The 17,698-nt window shown below is 52.4% G+C and overlaps 1 protein-coding gene across 3 annotated transcripts; it reads left to right on the top strand.

Annotated features, from left to right (window-relative positions):
- Positions 1-9,938: 9,938 nt before the first annotated feature.
- On the top strand, positions 9,939-16,011 carry LOC123802681 (uncharacterized). Of its 3 annotated transcripts, XM_087861812.1 has the most exons (3): positions 15,139-15,192; positions 15,241-15,537; positions 15,628-16,011. In XM_087861812.1, exons 1-3 carry the CDS (start codon positions 15,139-15,141, stop codon positions 16,009-16,011), a joined length of 735 nt encoding a protein of 244 aa, XP_087717938.1. The 3 variants fall into 3 exon arrangements, with proteins under 3 accessions (XP_045669507.2, XP_087717938.1, XP_087717939.1); XM_045813551.2 differs by adding an exon at positions 9,939-9,952 and having other exon boundaries at positions 15,135-16,011; XM_087861813.1 differs by having other exon boundaries at positions 15,139-15,403; positions 15,566-16,011.
- Positions 16,012-17,698: the final 1,687 nt, after the last annotated feature.

Below are 17,698 nucleotides of genomic sequence, written 5' to 3' on the forward strand. Positions count from 1 at the left end.
CCTGGGGAACGTGCATCCCGAAGCGCCGAGCAAGGGTCATGCACCGGGGGTTATGGGGCCCTGCCCGTCTCCTGTGTGGTGTGGCTGCCTCTCTTGCCTCTCTTCCCCCTGGCGGCTCCCGCAGGTGACTCCAGTCCCTGTAGGACTCAGGTCCCCCCCCCCCCCCCCCCCGCTGCTATCTGGGAGCTGCTGCCTTACACACCGGGCTGTAACGTTTTGCATAAACCCCACTGCCAGGCGAATCTTCCTAATTTTACTATAAATTGCTTTCAGCTAAGCTTCAAGAGCAAACACTCCATTAGCATGTTGACCTAATCTTTGTACGACTGTTGTTGGTCCAGGTTTGGGATACAGACTGTGGCTGTGGCTGTGACCATTCTGGGGCCAAAAGCCAGCTGTAAATTCTGCTGAGAGCCAGGGAGGCCTGGAAGACAGGCACAAATGAGAAGACAGAGACTGGAGGGTGGGCCTCCTGACCCTGGGAGGGGGGGGGCAGCCCCTCCTGCAGGTGAGAGGGGGTCAGAGAGCATGGGGCAAGTCCTCCAGGGAGGGCAGAGGAACAGCCCCGAGGCTGGGGACAGCCACCTGGAGGCACAGGAGCCATTGGGAAGGAGGTACTTTGACTTCACCAGCATCTGGTGGGTGTTTCAAGGTGGCTCATGCCAGTCATTACATTTAACAGCGTTGTAACCGTGACTGTGTTTCGGGTGGTTTTACGATGCTTTAAAACACTAGATTCGGTCCCTACTGCTCCTGTAAAGTAGATTTTATGGAAGGAGCTGTGCAAACAGACGTCTGTTTCCTGGTCATGTAGCCAGTCACGACCAAGCAGAGAGGTAAATTCCAGAACTGCTAGTTCCCAGGATGTTGGCAAAGTCCACAGGATGGAGTCCTCTAGGCTGGGGCCTTTGGGCTTGTCTCGCCCCCTTCCTGTGTGCAGGGCAGCCTCCCCAGAGAGAAACACTGAGCACAGAGGCCCAGGGAAGTGGGGAGACTCAGGGAAAAGGGGAACAGGCAGAGCTGTTGAGGCAGTGGGTGAACATGCTTGCTTGCAGCCCCATCCCGGGGGGCATCAGGAGGTGCCTAGGCCTCAGAGAGGACATTGGTAGGCTGAGGTGCATGCCCTGAGCACAGGGGAGCTTCTCCAAAGGAGCCTGCAGGATGTCATTCTATCCCCTCTCCTAAAGCAGTCCTCCTGGCCACCCAGCCAACAGAGAGATGGCAAGTTCACTCTGGTCCTAGAGCCCATTTGCTCATAGACACACTCCCTGGAGACACCCAGCCTGGTGGCAGGTGGTGCATCTCTCCTCGAGAGGGGACTGGGAACCTGGGGAGCCCTGCAAGTGGGGACAGGAACTCCCTGTGTTTAAGTACAGATGGAACTCACAGAGCTAAAAGGCAGGTGAGAAAACATCGGATCCTCCAGGGGGAAAACTGATGGGGGTCCATGCGGTGTCTGGGCCCGGTTTGGAGCTGGTGTCTCCAAAGGTTATAGCCAGGACACACAACGATGAATGACAAATAAACCCAGAGCGCAGAAGGAGCCAGCCAGCAAAGGCTCCTAGCCTGAGCTTGTTCTGAGCGGAGGGGAAAATGTCTTGTATGAAGAGGCATCACCACTATGGCCCAAGTGCACTATTAAGTAGGGAAGAAGGGAGCACAGGTAACATCCCAGCAGCAGCACGAACTGACCTCAGGGCCTCCTGGTCAGGTGCACGGGGAGCACAGCGACACTGCTGAGGCATTTCTGCCAAAAATGCATCACCTGAATTTAATCATGAGGAAATACCAGGGAACCCACATGGAAGGACATTTTGCTACATAACTGGCCAGTACTCCTCCAAAGAGTCAAGATCATGGAAGGCAAAGAGAGACCAGAATAAAGGAGACTAAAGAACATGACCACGACACGCCTGAAAGATGGAGTGAGAAAATCTGATGATTATCCAACCGGAATTCTGCAGGGAGAGAGTAGAGACAGTGGGAAGGCTGCAATACTCAAAAAGGTAATGGTTAGGAACTTTTCAGAATGTTGATAGACATCAACTCTTAGGTCTGGGAGGTGGAATGACTCCAAAGTAAATAAATATAAAGGAAATCCATACCTACACACATGATAGAAAAGTTGCAGAGCACCAAAACAGAAAAGGGAAAGCATAGACATAGAATCATACTTAAAATGGGGAAGGAACAGGGGTGTCCACTCTCCACCTTAGCTCAGCACTTCACTAGAAAAAAGCACACAAGGAAAAAAGAATTGGAAAGGAAGAAGAAAAATGATGTTTGTTCACAGGCAACATTGTGGATGCCACATGGGAAGTCCTAAGGCATCTACAAAAGACAAATGGCTAGACAGTGGCAGGATGCAATGTCTATTTTTCTTGTTTTTTGTTTTTTTTAGAAGGGGAGGGGCAGAGAGAGAGGGAGAGAGAATCTCAAACAGACTCCCTGCTCAGTGCAGAGCCCGACACAGGCCTTGATCTCACAACTGTGAGACCACAGCCTGACCTGAAATCAAGAGTTGGATGCTTAACCAACCATGTGGAAACCAAACCATAACCAGAAAATTGCACTGGTAGATCTGGACCCAAACAAAAGAGTTAGTTAAATGAATGGGATGTACAAGCTGTTTTGATGGGACAGTCTTGTCTGGAGTATGGGAATGGTCACAGTCCTTGCCCTGGACTATGTTTTATGAGCCCAGTCAGTATCTGTCTCTGTGACCATCTTTTTTCTCTGCTTCCTTTGGCTGACAAACCTGCCCCACATTCACACACCTAACCAGATTAAGATAGTACATCCTTCAAGTCATTGCCGGGGCACCTGCCTGGCTCAGTTGGTAGAGCACGTGACTCTTGATCTGGAGATTGTGAGTTTGAGCCCCACGTAGGGTGTAGAGCCTACTTAAGACATTATATCATTCAGGTCATTGCCAAGTCAAGCTTTCTGGGAGCTATTCCATACAATTAAGAAAGTTTTGCATATCTTTGCCCTCATGAGCTATTTCTGTGTTTCAGTTTCACTGTCAGAGAACAATCTTAGGTTTTTTTTTTAGTTTCAAGTGCTTGAAAAACTGCTCACCTATATTCCCAAAGTACCAAAACAGTTACCAGTAGTGTGCTAGCTAAAATAATCCTATTTTTATTATTCATTTATTAGTCAAATTAAAGAGTGATAGTTGAAAATAAGTTTGTTTAGGCCTGCTTTAAATTCTTCTGTTTCCATATCTTTAAAATAGTCTTTTCACCCCTAGTTATCCAATAGTGATGATTGAGTATTTTTTAAAGTACTTCAGCTCCCTAGGAAGAAAGTTCTTAAAGAACCATGAACTCAGTTCCCTATAAAATAAAGAGAAAAAATAAATTACCTTCTCAGCTGCTATTTTTTCAAATATCGCTCTGTCTGTTCTCTCCTTTCCTTCTGAAATGCGTCACTTTCATTGTATCCTCCATGTCTAGTACCTTCTTTTGTCTTTTCTGTCTTTTGTCTCCACTTGCTTGGATCTGGATATTTTCTTCTGGCTTATCTTCCACTTTTTAATTCTCTCTTCAGCTTGGTCTAACCTGATATAAAACTCATGGTGTTCTCAATTTGTGATGTATTTTTCAATTCTAGAATTTTTATTTTGTTCCAAACTATTCTCACTTTTTAAAAAAGTTTTCAGGGGCACCTGGGTGGCTCAGTCATTAAGCGTCTGCCTTTGGCTCAGGGCATGATCCCAGCATTTTGGGATTAAGCCCCACATCAGGCTCCTCCTCTAGAAGCCTGCTACTTTCTCTCTCACTCCCCCTGCTTGTGTTCCCTCTCTCGCTGGCTGTCTCTCCCTGTCAAACAAGTAAATAAAATCTTTAAAAAAATAAATAAATAAAATAAAAACGTTTTCAGTTTTCTGCTAAAAAGTTTGAATCATACCTTTAATAACCTTGAACACCATAAGCATAATTACTTTAGAGATTGTGTTTGATAATTCTTTTATCTAGAGCCCTTGGGTGCCTCTTTCTATTGTCTGTTCTTTTTGTTAGTTCTAATTTATGTTGTCTTGTCTCCTTGTGTTTCTGGTTATCTTTTATAGAGTGCCAAACAGTGTATTTCAGAAATTGCTCAGAAATAATTTGAGGCCTGTAGGGTGTTTCCTTTCTCCAGACAGGATTTTCTATTTCGTCCTGCTACTTGGAGGTACCACCAACCTGGGATCCCCTTAATACAATTTCAGTGGTTGGCACACTTGGGACCACTTGGATGACTTGAAGTTGAGTGGTGGTCCATATGGGGGCTGAGTTACTTTTCCTTCCTCCTGACCTCTAGGACCATTGGGTTCCCAACTCAAGGCTTCAAGGACTTAAGAAAACCCAAACTTGGCAGGCCTGAATTCCTGCTCTTGACCTCCTGCCTCACAAGGCAGTGAAAGTGCTGCTCAGTGGCTTGGCCTCCTCTTCCTTAATCCACAGATGCCCCCAGGATGGAGGCAGCACCGGGTGCTGACCGTTCCTCTCCAGATTTCCATCCTCTCCTGGATCTTCATCCATACCGTTTTACCACCTTGTTAGGGCTCCAATTCTTGTAAGCAGTTTTAAAAGACATTTTACCCAGTTGTTTTCACTGGGGGTGTTGGTGCAAACTATCAAATCAGTCCAAATAACCAGAAGTGGAACTCACTCAAATCCCTGACGAATAAACACGAGTTACCACATGCTCTCTTTTCATTAAGATATTCCTCTGAGTCTCGGTCAAACAGTGCTTCGTACTTCAAATGTTTATGTCTCAGTGTACAGGATCCACAGCCATTCACGTCAATAAACTCAAAGACCAACGTGCTAATTTATGACTCACGTTCCAACAGTGGTTCGTTTGTGTTCTTTGGGATCCGTTCAAGGTTACTCTTCATACCCTGCACATCTTCAAACAACAGGAAGTGGGGTTATTTGTTTCAAACAAGAAAAAACACACAGACAGATGGACTGGATCTGAGTAAGCAGTTAGGTCCGTTTGAGTGAGCTGTGGCCCAACGATTGAAAGGAGGGTTTGTACACAAACACGTCGGGGTTTGCCCTGCTGTGGGGTGTGGGCTGTTGCAGGTCCCGGTGGTGACACGGTCAGCCTCCACCAGCAGTGGGGAAGCGTACGTATCGGACGATGGCAGATGATCTCATGTCCACGGCAAGCTTCTCCACCAGTTGCTTGTTTTTAAAACAAATAAACACACAGACAAAAAAACCCCAAAAACCTGCTGAGACACACCTGCTCTGTTGCACCACTGGCGGGGGTCTCCTGCTCCCCGGAAATGGGGCTCCATGGCATCAGGGACTTTGTGCACTGAATTCGCAGTCATCCTGTCAGGGCTGGAGAAGAGGTCTGACACCTAATTTGCAGAATCAATGAACGGAGGCAGACATTACCCCTTGTCTGTTGGTAGACAGTTCCTCCAGGTGGAGGCGCCGTGGAGGCAGGGACACTTGGGGTGTGGGGGTTTGCAAGGACCCAGGTCTGGGAGGGATGGCCTGCCTGCTGCCATTTCTCCTGAGGAAGTGATTTAGGACAACATGCTGGTAAAGATGATTGGGCTCAGCAAACCCAGCAAAGGCCATGATGAAATCTGGCCATGGGGCCGAGTCAATGGCTTTTAGGCTTTGCTTCCTCACGTCTGAGGGGCACAGCCCTTGCTTCCAGCCATTCCTGAAAGCCATCCCAACAGGAACCTCGGTCCTCAGCAGGTTTGCTCCCACGGATGCTGGGGTCTCTGCATGTCCCCAAGAGCAGAGCAGTAGGCATGTTCGGTTGCGGGAAGCCAGAGGACCCCATGTCTTTAACAGAGGGCGTTGAGGGCTCAAGGGTGGGACTGCCTGGCCAGGCTGTGGGAAGCACAGAGGGGCTGGGTGTCCTCCTTGGGGACTGGGCAGAGGACTGCAGCAGGAAGGGGTTTGGGCAGAGTGGCCCTCTGGACTGATTGCAGGAAAAGCAAGGGAGAAGGGCCTGGCCAGAGCCGGCCTCAGTTTCTCTATCTGTGCAGTGGGAGACCACACTCAGCCACAAAGAACTCAGGTTCCTGACAGCCCTTCTTCTGTCTCCCTGCTGCGCTGACAATGACCTAGTTCCCCGCCTTCCTGAGTCCACCGGCCCAGTGACTCATCCACGCTCAGACCACACAAAGCACGCGGGTCCACCCGGGAAGGACACAACAACGGGCCAGTGGGTACAGACACACTCTGCCTCCTCCATGAGTCAGGGGCAGGCTCAGGCGAGAGGGCATCAGGGACAGGACCGGGAGCGCGGGTCGCAGCCGGCCTTTCGGGACAGCCTCCTCCACACCCTGTCCGCAGGGCCACACCCAGGCCTTCTGGAAAGCGATCATTGCGTTATTCTTCACACTGATTCCAGATGGAAACGAAACATCACATCCCGCCCTGAGAGAGGTCGTCGGGGCTTCCTGATCTGGAGTGGAGGGAGCTTCCCCACACTGTGCAGGGTCGTGCTCCCCTCGGGATATGGGCGGGGACACAGCTACCGATAATGAATCACAGGGAGCATTGATATGTCCCCAAACCAGAGTCACAAGGGACGGACTCTGCTTTAATTCCTGACCTCAGGCAGGACCCCACGGGGAGGGGTTTGCAATCACTAAGGCGCAGTGTCCCAGAGTCTGTGATGGGGGCTGGGGCCGAGGGGACAGGAGGAGGGGGAGGCAGCCGCAGAAGAGGCCAACGAGTGACAGGTCAAGAAGGCAGGGGTACGTCTGTCCCTGTCTCTGTCGCTGTCTCTCTGCAGATATGATGATCCATCAGAGAACCCGCACAAGGAGCTAAACCACCCAAAGAGCGATGCTGGGCAGATTGCCCAAGGGCCAGTGAGTGGCTGGTGTGTACTTTCTGGGCAGGGGAGAGAGCTGCATGGTGCCTGCCGTGACCCACTCTGCCTGGTACCGTGGGGATGTGCCTGGCTCCCCTGGGCCACCGCAGAGCTCTGCCTCTGTTTCTTAGCTATTTACCTTGCTCGGAGGGCTCACAGGCTTGCAGATACCCGCAGTGTGCAGAGGTGGAGCTGGGGAAAGGGGCAAAGATAGCAGGAGAAGGAGGGATCAGGGCTGTGATCGGGCCCCAGGGGCCCACACCCCCAGAGGGGCCGCCTGTCTGCCTGAGCGGAGACTGGGCTCCACGGTCCACTATTATGACCAGTTCCTCGGCCAAACCCAGCATGTCTGCGTGGCCTGCACGGCCTCATTATCTGAGGTGTTTTCCCAGCCCTCCTTGGGGGCCTTCGATCTTGGGTGTGCTTGACCCCCAGGGAGCAGGCCATGTCTTGGTTTTGAACCCAGACCCTCACAGAGGATGGGGGGACAGGAGCCGGAGCCCAGGAGGATGGAAGCAGGGTGGCGAGGGCTGGAGATGGCACAGGGTGGGCACGGGTTGTGCGGGGCTGTGGGGGTGCCAGGGGCGGGAGGGGACTGCTCACGGCCTGTGCGGGCGCAGGGCTGACCTGGACCGTGGCGGCCCCCAGACTCACTGGATGGAGGGAGCCTGTCCTATGGCTGGGACAGGCTGCAAAGCTGCGGCAGGCCCCCACGCCCCCCAGCCCACAGGGGACCAGGAGCTGAGCCCGGGTTAGTCTGACGGAGATGGAGGAACTCTCACCCTCCTGCTTCCAGCGGTGCTCTGCGTCCCCGCCATGCACCCCGGGTCTTCCACGGTCCCCAGAGCCCGACCTGGGGCCTCGCTTCCATCAACGACAGTGGACGAAAGGCCCACTGTCCCTGGCTTCTCTCAGTGGTGATGTCCTCACAGGTGTGTGAGCAGGGGAGCACCTGTCTCCCCAGGGTTGGGGGGGGGCAGGACTCCGGTGGGAGCCTGGGGGAGGGCGGCCAGGCTGTGCCACGGGGGGCTGAGGCGCATGGTGCTTCCAGGGGCATCTGGCAGGAGAGCCCACAGAGGTGTATGGGGGACGCCCACCGGGGGACGCATGTGACGGCAGTCCTGCTGGGACGCCGGCCCCTCGTACATCCTATCTGGGGGATGCGCGCGGGTGTGGACTGGGACTCGGGGGGCTGACTACCCAACTCTCCACCCGAGGTCAAGGACAACCTTGTTTTCCTCGTGCGCTTCGGGACGGGGACGGGACGGCTCCCACGTGGCCGGTGAGGGCCCCCAGGGCGGAGCCGGTGCATTACCAGGCCTCTGTCAACATTTGCCTGTTTTTCTTGCATGTTTGGTTTTTTTTTTTTTTTTTTTTTCCAAACAGTAAACACTCCCGGTTTCAGGTTTACTCTTCCGAGGAAGAAGTGGGTTGGGGAATTTGGACACAAAATAATGTTGCTCTGAGGGGCGTTCCGGTTTCCCCACTGACTGCAGTCCGCAAGCCGAGGGTCCGGACTGAAAATCCCACACAGCAGGCTGGAGCCGGTTGGACTGGGCCTGAGGGGGGTGCACACGGGGTGTGTGGGCGCCCTCAGATGCTCTGCCCTGTTGAGGGCCCCCACACTGTCCAGAGCCAGCCCCCTCCCTTGGCCTCCCGAGCGTCATGCTTGTCCTGCCGCATGGAATTCTCCGGTCCACCTGAACAGAATATCGTTCGGCTGAAATGCACCAGCATCCAGCGATCTCCGTTCTTTGAGGCTAAAATTCTGTGGGACACCTGGGTGGCTCAGTCGTTAAGCGTCTGCCTTCGGCTCAGGGCATTCTGGGATTGAGCCCCACATCAGGCTCCTCCGCTGGGAGCCTGCTTCTTCCTCTCCCACTCCCCCTGCTTGTGTTCCCTCTCTCGCTGGCTGTCTCTCTCTATCAAAAAATAAATAAAATCTTTAAAAAAAAATTCTGTTACTGTGCCCTGGAGAGTGGGGGGAAGTTAGTGGTAGGCCCCGTGATTTTCACAAGCCAGGAAGAAAACAGGGCCTGGTGGTGTGTGCCGGCTCCTCTCCACGCTGAATCGAGTGCTTCATAAGCACAGACCACCACTGGGCAGGGATTCTGCTTTCCTCACTTACCCCCCACCCCCTGGTCGGACACCCTGGCGGCCAGCCCCACGTCCGTCCCCCCACGTCCGTCCCCTCACGTCCACCCCTCCGCGTGCTAATGAACAGGGCAGAGAAGGCGCCCAGGGAAGAGTATTCAGCTCCTCAGGCTCTCTCGAAGCGTGGGGTGGCCTCAGGACACTTCTGGCAAATGAGACATAAGCAGGAACCTGCTGGGGCATCTGGGGACCCTTTCCTTCCCTGAAAAATGCACCCCCTTCTCCCATTCTTTCTTCCTCCCTGGACCACAGAAGCAACGCCTGGGGCATCAGGAGCTGTCCTGCAATCCCAAAGCAGTGATCTGGGGAAGGGGAGCCAACAGGAAGGATGGTCGAGCAGGGAGGTGGCAGGGGCAAGGGTCCCTGATGGCACCGGGGTCACCGCCCCAAAGCGGGGCCTGGGTTTGTCAGGGTGCGTGTTGTTTGCAGGTGAACAAGAGTTCCTACAGGAGGCTTTCTCCTGGGATCGGGATAGACCAGGGTTGAAGTTAGGAGGACGTGTTGGCCATCCCTGTATTGTTGCTCACAAGGACACAGAAGGGGACCCCCAGGAGGAGAGTTGACCCCTGAAGTGCTGCTCCCCAGAGCCCCCTACGTGGCTGGGCGCATGTCTGGGCTGTGGGCTCGGTGGGGTCCCCCAATGAGATGCACAACATAGAGGCAAGATCTCCGCTTCTCTGGACCTCAGGTTCTGCTTGTTGAGTTGACGTTCTTTGTTCTTGCTATAAAGTAGGGTTTCTTCTGCATGTAGCCCTCTCCCCCCCAGCTCAGGGGGCAAGGTGGCCAGTAGGCGGGGGTGGAGAGGGAGAGAGAGATTTCACTGGAAAACCTTTCCTGACTCTGATAAACGACCATGAACTGGTTGGGGCAGCAGCAGGGAAGCGTTTCCACATAAAACAGAACTATTTTTAATCGGAGAAGTGTTTTGTTTTTCTTCCTGCTGTACAAGAACACACACGAAGTATATAATGGGGTTGCTATGAACTCAGTCACCCCGAACCCAAATATTTACATTCCAGGTGACTTAGTCTCGCTCCCAGCTCCGCTGGACCAGGTGCCAGCATGTTCACGGGAAAGAACACCCTGCCCGAGTCGGGGATGGCCGGGGGCTCCTGAAGGCGGTCGCATAAGGCCTTTGACCCTACTTGCTGGGTGAGCCTGCTGAGAAATCACGGAGTGACTCTGTCTCCACGGCCCTCGCTCTGCAAACACTCAGCCTCAGGCCAGACCCATCCGGCTGCATTCCGGGCACGGACACGGGACGCAGGTCATGCGGCGAGGCGCTCCTCTGCCTCCTTCAGGAAGGGCCGCTCCGGGCTTCCTGGACGGTCGCCCAGGGAAACCCAAGCCCCGTCCCCACTGTAAGGTGGGGCTGCAGCGGACCTCTGTGCGGGCTCCCCTGCTCAGCCTTCCCAGCTGGCAGTGGGGGGCATCGCCTCAGCCGCCCCTCCTACTTACCAGCAGTACCTCTCATTTCGATTACTCCTGTTCCTAGCCAGTTTGGGGGCGGGAGATGGAGGAGACAGGCTGAGGCTTATTCCTCTCTGAACAACAGAGGTCGGCCCCACTGGGCTTTATGTGCCGCGGAAGTCAGGGCCATGCTGTTGATTTGTATCTCTGGCTCGAGGCATGGGGCTTGTATACAGTAGGTGCTCAATGCTTGTTTCACTGAGATATTCCTTTTCTATTTGGAAAAAAAAAAGGCGGGGGCTACTTTTGACTTGAAGAAAAGGACTCTTATTTGCATTTGAAACCCAAAAAGAAATCTGGTGATACCATAATAATTTAGGCATTCTGGTTTAGCGTGAGGATTTCAGGTAATTCACATCACAAGGTGTGTGATGTTCGCAGTGGGCCCGTTTGGGACAAAATACTGAAGAAGACACACACATCCTAGACAGGTCATGTTTTTATCAAGACTCAGATCTCATCTGATAGTGAAGATGAACTGCCGTCCTGGGATCGAGCCCCACATCAGGTTTCCTGCTCAGTGGGGAGCCTGCTTCTCCCTTTCCCCTGCGCCTCCCCCTGCTTGTGCTCTCTCTCTCTTCCTCTCTCTCTCTCAAATAAATAAATAAAATCTTAAAAAAAAAACAGTAAAGATGCCCCATGATCTTATGTACCTCTTAGCGAAAATAACAACTACCAACTAACCAAACTATGATATGTCATCATCTGAAAGATAGCTCCCCATTTTGGAGGTGTTAGAATGTGGCGTTGAGTCGATGAAATAGTAATTTATCTTGACTTGACGTGGGATGTCACGTTGGAGACACCAGATTTAAATGCATGAAATAAATTTTAAAACCGAGACAATCCACAATTATGAACTCCATGGTTTGACACAGGCAGCAGAGGGCATGGGGATTCAGAAAGAAGTGCCAGCTGGCGCTAAGGGAGATGGGGGGAGGTTTGAAAAGAAGATGAAGTTATCTGAGCCCTGAAAGGGGAAGCTCGGGATGAAAGGCGAGGTGGGGAAGTGGAGTCATGGGAAAAACTCCAAGCTCTGACATGGAGAGGGGAACAGGGTGGGGTGGGCACGGCAGGGGCAGTGGGCACTGAGGGGGGTCAGCCAGACGACTGCAGCAGAGGCCACCATGGGGGGAGAACCTGCTCCCTTGTACGCGACCTCCAGCAGGCACTGCGCTCTCCACACACTGTCACATCTCGTCCCCATCATGGTCCCAAGAGTGAAGCGGGTTTCCCAGGAACTGAGCCTGTGACAAGGACACATGCATGAGTGGTGAACTCAGGAAACAAGTCCAGGAGTAGGGTGGGCAGACCAGGGAACTGAAAGAAGGTAAACAAGGTGCGACTTAGGTTAAGTCCCAGCCTGATCCCCTGGGGAACACTGGAGTATCCCCCACATCTCAGAGTAAGGAAGCTTGGCTGAGGGGCCATAAATCCCTAGGCACTGAGGACTCACTCAGCTGTGTGGTGACAGCAGTCCTCCCAGGAGAGCTGGGGGGCAGGTGGTTGCTGTTAAAAGCAGACCCTCCCTCACATAGGTCAGGGGAGGCATGCAGGTGTGGTGGGTGACAGGGTCGGAGAGCATCTGGGAGTGGCACCATTGGCATTGGCACAATGGCATGCTTGTATACAGTAGGTATTCAATGCTTGCACAGATGGAGTATCAGAAACACACGAAAAGTGATTACAGTCTCTACGGGGGACACTGTGAGGAACGAGAAATGGGCTCTCTGACTCTGAATAAAGCACTTCCTGCATTTATCCATTCAGTGAACAATTACTTATTTTTTCACTTGTTAACCTTAAAAATAAAACTGCTAGTTATTTTGCCAGCAAAAGATGGGTGTATTTGGGAATAACAGAGAACTGCAATCTGGGACAAACTAGAATGGAAGAGAGGAGGCTCTTTTACAGAGGAATGTGGGTGGGGTGGGGTTTGGGAGAGGCTGTTGTAAACAGAAGGTCCATTGCGGTAAACTGGGAGCTGTAAGTGTAGAGGCTTTTCTCATTGGTTGGGCTGTTGCCCTGGGAGGAAGAAAACTTCCTTCCTCTTGCTGGGGTAGTAAAATAGTAGCTTCGAGCAAGGTGTCTCTCTTCCTGTTGGCTTTGCAATTGAAGATGAGTGGTAGGGCTATCAGCCCCCCTGCCAGCCCCCTACTCCATTTTAGTGAGGTTTCTCTTTATTAATTTTCACACATTCCTTTCACTACACCCAACTACTGCGTAAAGGGTTTGGTTGTACAATCAAGAAACTAGAATTAAAATGGGAAAGACAGAACCATCAGTGAACTGTAGAATTTTTCATTATCTTGTGTTCCCTTTGTTCTACATTAAGAGGGACAGATGATAGATAGATAGATAGATAGATAGATAGATAGATTGATAGATAGATAGAAAATGAAAATGCCATAAGGAAAGTATAAGACAAAAACAAGTTAGGAAATAATATTCACAGCTACTGCCACAGCAAATGTGCTGTATCCCTAACACTTAAGAGCTGCCAAAAATCAGAGAAGAGAAAGACCAACAGTTGAACCCTACCTCACACCATATACAAAATCAACTCAAAGTGGATCAAAGACCTAAACATAAGAGCTAACACTATAATACTCTAAAAAGAAAACATTGGGGTAAGTCTGTATGACCTTAGATTTGGCAACAGTTTCTTAGATATGACATGAATAGCACAGGCAACAAAAAAAATACATAAATCGGAGTTCACCAAAATGTAAAAGCTTTATGTATCAAAAAATGCTATCAAGAGAGTGAAAAGCCAGCCCACAGAATGGGGAAGATATTGAGAATCATAACTCTGATAACGGTCTCATGTCCAGAATGCGTAACTCCTGTAATTCAACAATAAAAGGACAACAACCCGACCGAAAATGGGCTAAACATTTGGAAAGACATTTCTTCGAAGCAGATACACAGACAGCCAACAAGCACTTGAAAGGAAGCCCAATATCATGGGTCATCAGGGAATGTAAGTCAAAACCACAATAAGCTGCTACTTCACACCCACTGGGGTGGCCACAGTTTTTTTAAAAAGCAGAGAACAGAAGCAGTGCTGGGGAGCACGTGGAGATGCTGGAACATCGGATCTCGCCGTTGGAAATGTGAAGTGGTGCAGCTGCTGTGGAAAGCAATCGCAAAAGTGATGCATAGAGTTACCATTTGACCCAGCAATGCCACCGCTAGGTACGCACCCGGAAGAACTGGAAAGAGGCGTTCAAGCAAAAACGTGGACACAAATGTCCATAGCGGCACTATTCACACAGCCAAAGGGTGGAAACAACCCAGATGTCCACTGACTGGGGAACGGAGAAATAAAATGTGGTGAACCCATTTGCTGGAATATTACTCAGCCAGGAACAGGAGTGGCGCACGGGCACAGGCTACAACACGGACGCACCTGGAAAACGTGATGCTTGGTGAACGACGTCAGACACAAGAGGCCACGTGCTTTGTGGTTCCTTATGTGTGAAAGGCGGGGAATAGGCAAATCCGTAGAGACAGAAAGCAGATTAGTGACTGACGGGGGCTGCGGAGGGACTCCTCAATAGTTCAGGGTTTCCTTCTGGAGTGATGAGAATGTTCTGGAACTAGATGGTGGTCATGGTTGCACAATACTGTGTCTTTGCTAAATGTCACTGACTTGTACACTTTAAAATGGAAAAAATCGTACATTTTATATATTATGAGCTCAATCTGTAAAAATCATGCCAGCTAGAGGTTTCTAGGAGTGGGGCCCCCACGCTCAGCAGCACCGGAAATTAATAACATGGCAAAGTTGGGTTGATCTTACAGGTGGGACATTTATGTTTTAATTTGAGAAACTTCATTAATGAGCTCAGGTAGTTTTCCAGATGCTTACTGGAAATCTGAATGTTTTCCATTTTGTACTTGATTCTTTTGTACTCTCTCCTGCCTTGGTTGTGAGGACTTTAAATTTTCCTATTAACCTTTCGTCCATTATGCATCTTGCCAATATTTTCTGGCCATACGGCACCTTCAATCTATATGCCAAAAAGATTCCCTTTGGGCTTTGACTGAAATGACACCAATGATGACAGATGGGGGGCAAGGGGAGGATTCTACTGCCCTGCGTTTCTGGTCCACAACGGTCTCGGGTCCCTAGTGCACACTTATGGCATGTGTTCTTTGGTCAAATTTTACTCTTTTGTACCTGTCTCACTCTCTTGATACTCCTTGTAGATACTTTACAGTTGGGTCTGCAATGGCCCTGGGAGTCCTTCCCAAGCATCACGCACCGGTGTGGCTGGTGTGCGCGATCCCAGTCTCACACCGAGCTCCTGCGGGAATGTGACCTTAGAAACCGTGGCAGTCACTCAGCAAAACCTGCCTCAAATATTTTCCCTAAGTTTTCTGGAGCCCAACAAAGAACGGACAAGAAAACAGAGTCCTGCAACGTCCTTGCCAGTTTAATGAGTAAAAAATAATTGTAGAAAATAAACTGGCGCTAACGAGGTCTTCCCTGTAACCAGCTCTCAGACCAACAAGGAAGGGACGCGAGGTGAGCCGATGCCTGGCACAACACACACACCCAGGGGGTATAAAAGCCGACAGACAGCTTGAGCACCTCACACACACACTCACACACCCACACACTCACACACTCACAGCCTCCTCCAGCTCCATCCCACTCCCACCATGGCCGCGTCCACCCTGTCCGTCTGCTCCAGCGACCGGAGCTACGGCAGCCGCGTCTGCCTGCCCGGCTCCTGTGACTCCTGCCCTGACTCCTCCTGGCAGGTGGATGACTGCCCAGAGAGCTGCTGCGAACCCCCCTGCTGCGCCCCCACCTGCTGTGCTCCCACCTGCTGCGCCCCCAGCTCCTGCACCCCGGCCTCCTGCCTGACCCTCATCTGCACCCCTGCGAGCTGCGTGTCCAGCCCCTGCCAATCAGCGTGCACCAGCTCCTGCCAGCCCTCCTGCTGCAGCTCCTCCCCCTGCCAGGAAGACTGCTGTGTGTCTGTCTGCTGCAAGCCCGTCTGCTGCACCCTTGTCTGCTGCAAGCCTGTGTGCTGCACCCCTGTCTGCTGCACCCCTGTCTGCTGCAAGACCTCCCCCTGCTCAGCCTCCTCATGCTGCCAGCAGTCTAGCTGCCAACCCTCCTGCAGCAGCTCCTCCCCCTGCCAGGAAGACTGCTGTGTGTCTGTCTGTTGCAAGCCTGTGTGCTGCACCCCTGTCTGCTGCAAGCCCGTGTGCTGCACTCCTGTCTGCTGCAAGCCCATTTGCTGCACACCTGTCTGCTCGGGGGCCTCCCCCTGCTCTGCCCCTTCCTGCTGCCAGCCCAGCCCCTGCTCCTCGTCCTGCTGCAGACCCTCTTCCTGCGTGTCCCTGCTCTGCCGCCCCGTGTGCAGACCCGCCTGCTGCATGCCCGCCTCCTCCTGCTGTGCCCCCGCCTCCTCCTGCCAGCCCAGCTGCTGCCGCCGGGCCTCCTGCGTGTCCCTGCTCTGCCGCCCCGTGTGCTCCCGCCAGACCTGCCGCGTCCCCGCCTCGGCCCAGAAGTCCTGCTGCTGACAAGCTCGAACTTCTGCCTCTGGTGTTGCCATCTCTGCTCCTGGGCACGAATGTCCTCTCTCAGGAGCCCTGGAGCCCCTCTGGGCGCCAGGACCACCCTTTTGCCCGTTGGTGAGCACACAGCTGCTGCCTGCCAGGGATTCGAACATGCCATCCATCCCTTTCTGCGAAGAGATGGCCCATAAATCCCTCCATGGAGGTGGACTGCGGCACCCTGGGAACCCTCCTCTGTAGGATTGGTTGCTTGTGTTCCACGTGACAAAGGCCGATTGCTATAATCAATAAAATGTTTGTGTCATGACATAGACTGGTGTTTGTTTTCTTCTCCTCCTCGGAGCCCAAAGACCCCTCCAGAGTGGAGCTCTGTCTGGTGGAAGCAAGCAATAAAGACATTCTCAAATTCCAAGTTCAAAACACTAGAGTGATGAAGAGGTCTGAACGCGGATGCCATCTACACACTCCACGTCCCTTTCCCACCCTGCGGCCCCACCCTCCCCACAGTGAAGAGCCCTCCAAGCCTGGGCCCCGGGGGGTAAGCATAGTTGCACAAGGCTTAGACCCTGAGTGCGCTTTGGGGTCCAAGCCCGTGCAGGTTAAGGGTGAGCTGGGGAGCAGCACGACCCTAACTGGTGAGCACCTGAGGGTCCAGTACCCCGCACGTGCTGACTCCCTTGGAGAGAGGTGCCCGCACGAAGGAATGCCTGCACGCTGGTCTGGGCACAAGGGCTGGCGCTCTGAAGCACCCGCAAATCCCTGTAGCCCGAAGAAGGGTGCAGGGGTCGGTTCAGACATCATTTGTTCTACTCAAGATTTCAAGGCCTGATTGAGGAGAGACAGGGAGCAAAAAGATGCCTTGTTGACAAATCCTCAGGACAGTGGGAGAGGATGAGCCTGCAGTCTCAGTGGACCACTATCACCAGAGAGTCAAGTGGGCACCAGTCAGACCAGCCAGGTCAGCATCAGGCTTCCTACTTACCCCCTGTGCCAGGAACAGACAGAAGAGGCCCCCAGGAGCAGAACAGCCCAGGCCCAGCAGACAGGGGAAGGAATAGATGGTATCTCCTCCCAGAGACTGTTAACTCTACCCCACGGAAGAAGAGACAGAGCAAAAACCCTAAGGGGGCCTTTAAAGAGAAAGGGACTGGGTTGTAAACACACCTTGGCTGTTAAATCCCTCAGTTGGCCTGAATTTATCCAAAACCTGTGCCCATTACTTGTTCATTCAAATTTTAAGAAAAATATGCCCATCTGCATAGATAAACGGACAGAGACCTCGATGGATTCTTCACAGCACAGAGTTAAAGACGTGGAGGAAGGTTCCACCTCATCCGTAACCAAAAAGAGCGAAGCTCAGGGATGTAGACTCACATGGAAACCAGCAAACCACAGTGTCGCCAAAATAGTGCATGGGAGGGACGGGCGGGGGCCCCTGCAGGATGCACCCCTGCTCTGGCCCAGCGGCACGAGAACATCCAGGACCTCCTGATGGCTCCTGCAGGAAAGTCGGTCACAGCTGCAGAAGGCACGTCCGGACACCCTGCTCCCGGCCAGGGCATCTACACAGCCAGCTGGACTGCTCACAGACAAGGCGTCTACACGGTCAGTCAGACAGCTTACAGATGGGGAGTCTACATGGTCAGCCGGATTCTTCACAGATGGGGAGTCTACACAGTCAGCCAGACTGCTC

Source organism: Ursus americanus, chromosome 4 (assembly GCF_024610735.1).
Source record: "Ursus americanus isolate L20-20 chromosome 4, mUrsAme1.1.p, whole genome shotgun sequence".
NCBI classification, from domain to species: domain Eukaryota; kingdom Metazoa; phylum Chordata; class Mammalia; order Carnivora; family Ursidae; genus Ursus; species Ursus americanus.

Coding starts and splice junctions, on each gene's coding strand:
- LOC123802681 (XM_045813551.2), top strand. CDS start 15,139: ATGGCCGCGTCCACCCTGTCCGTCTGCTCCAGCGACCGGAGCTACGGC.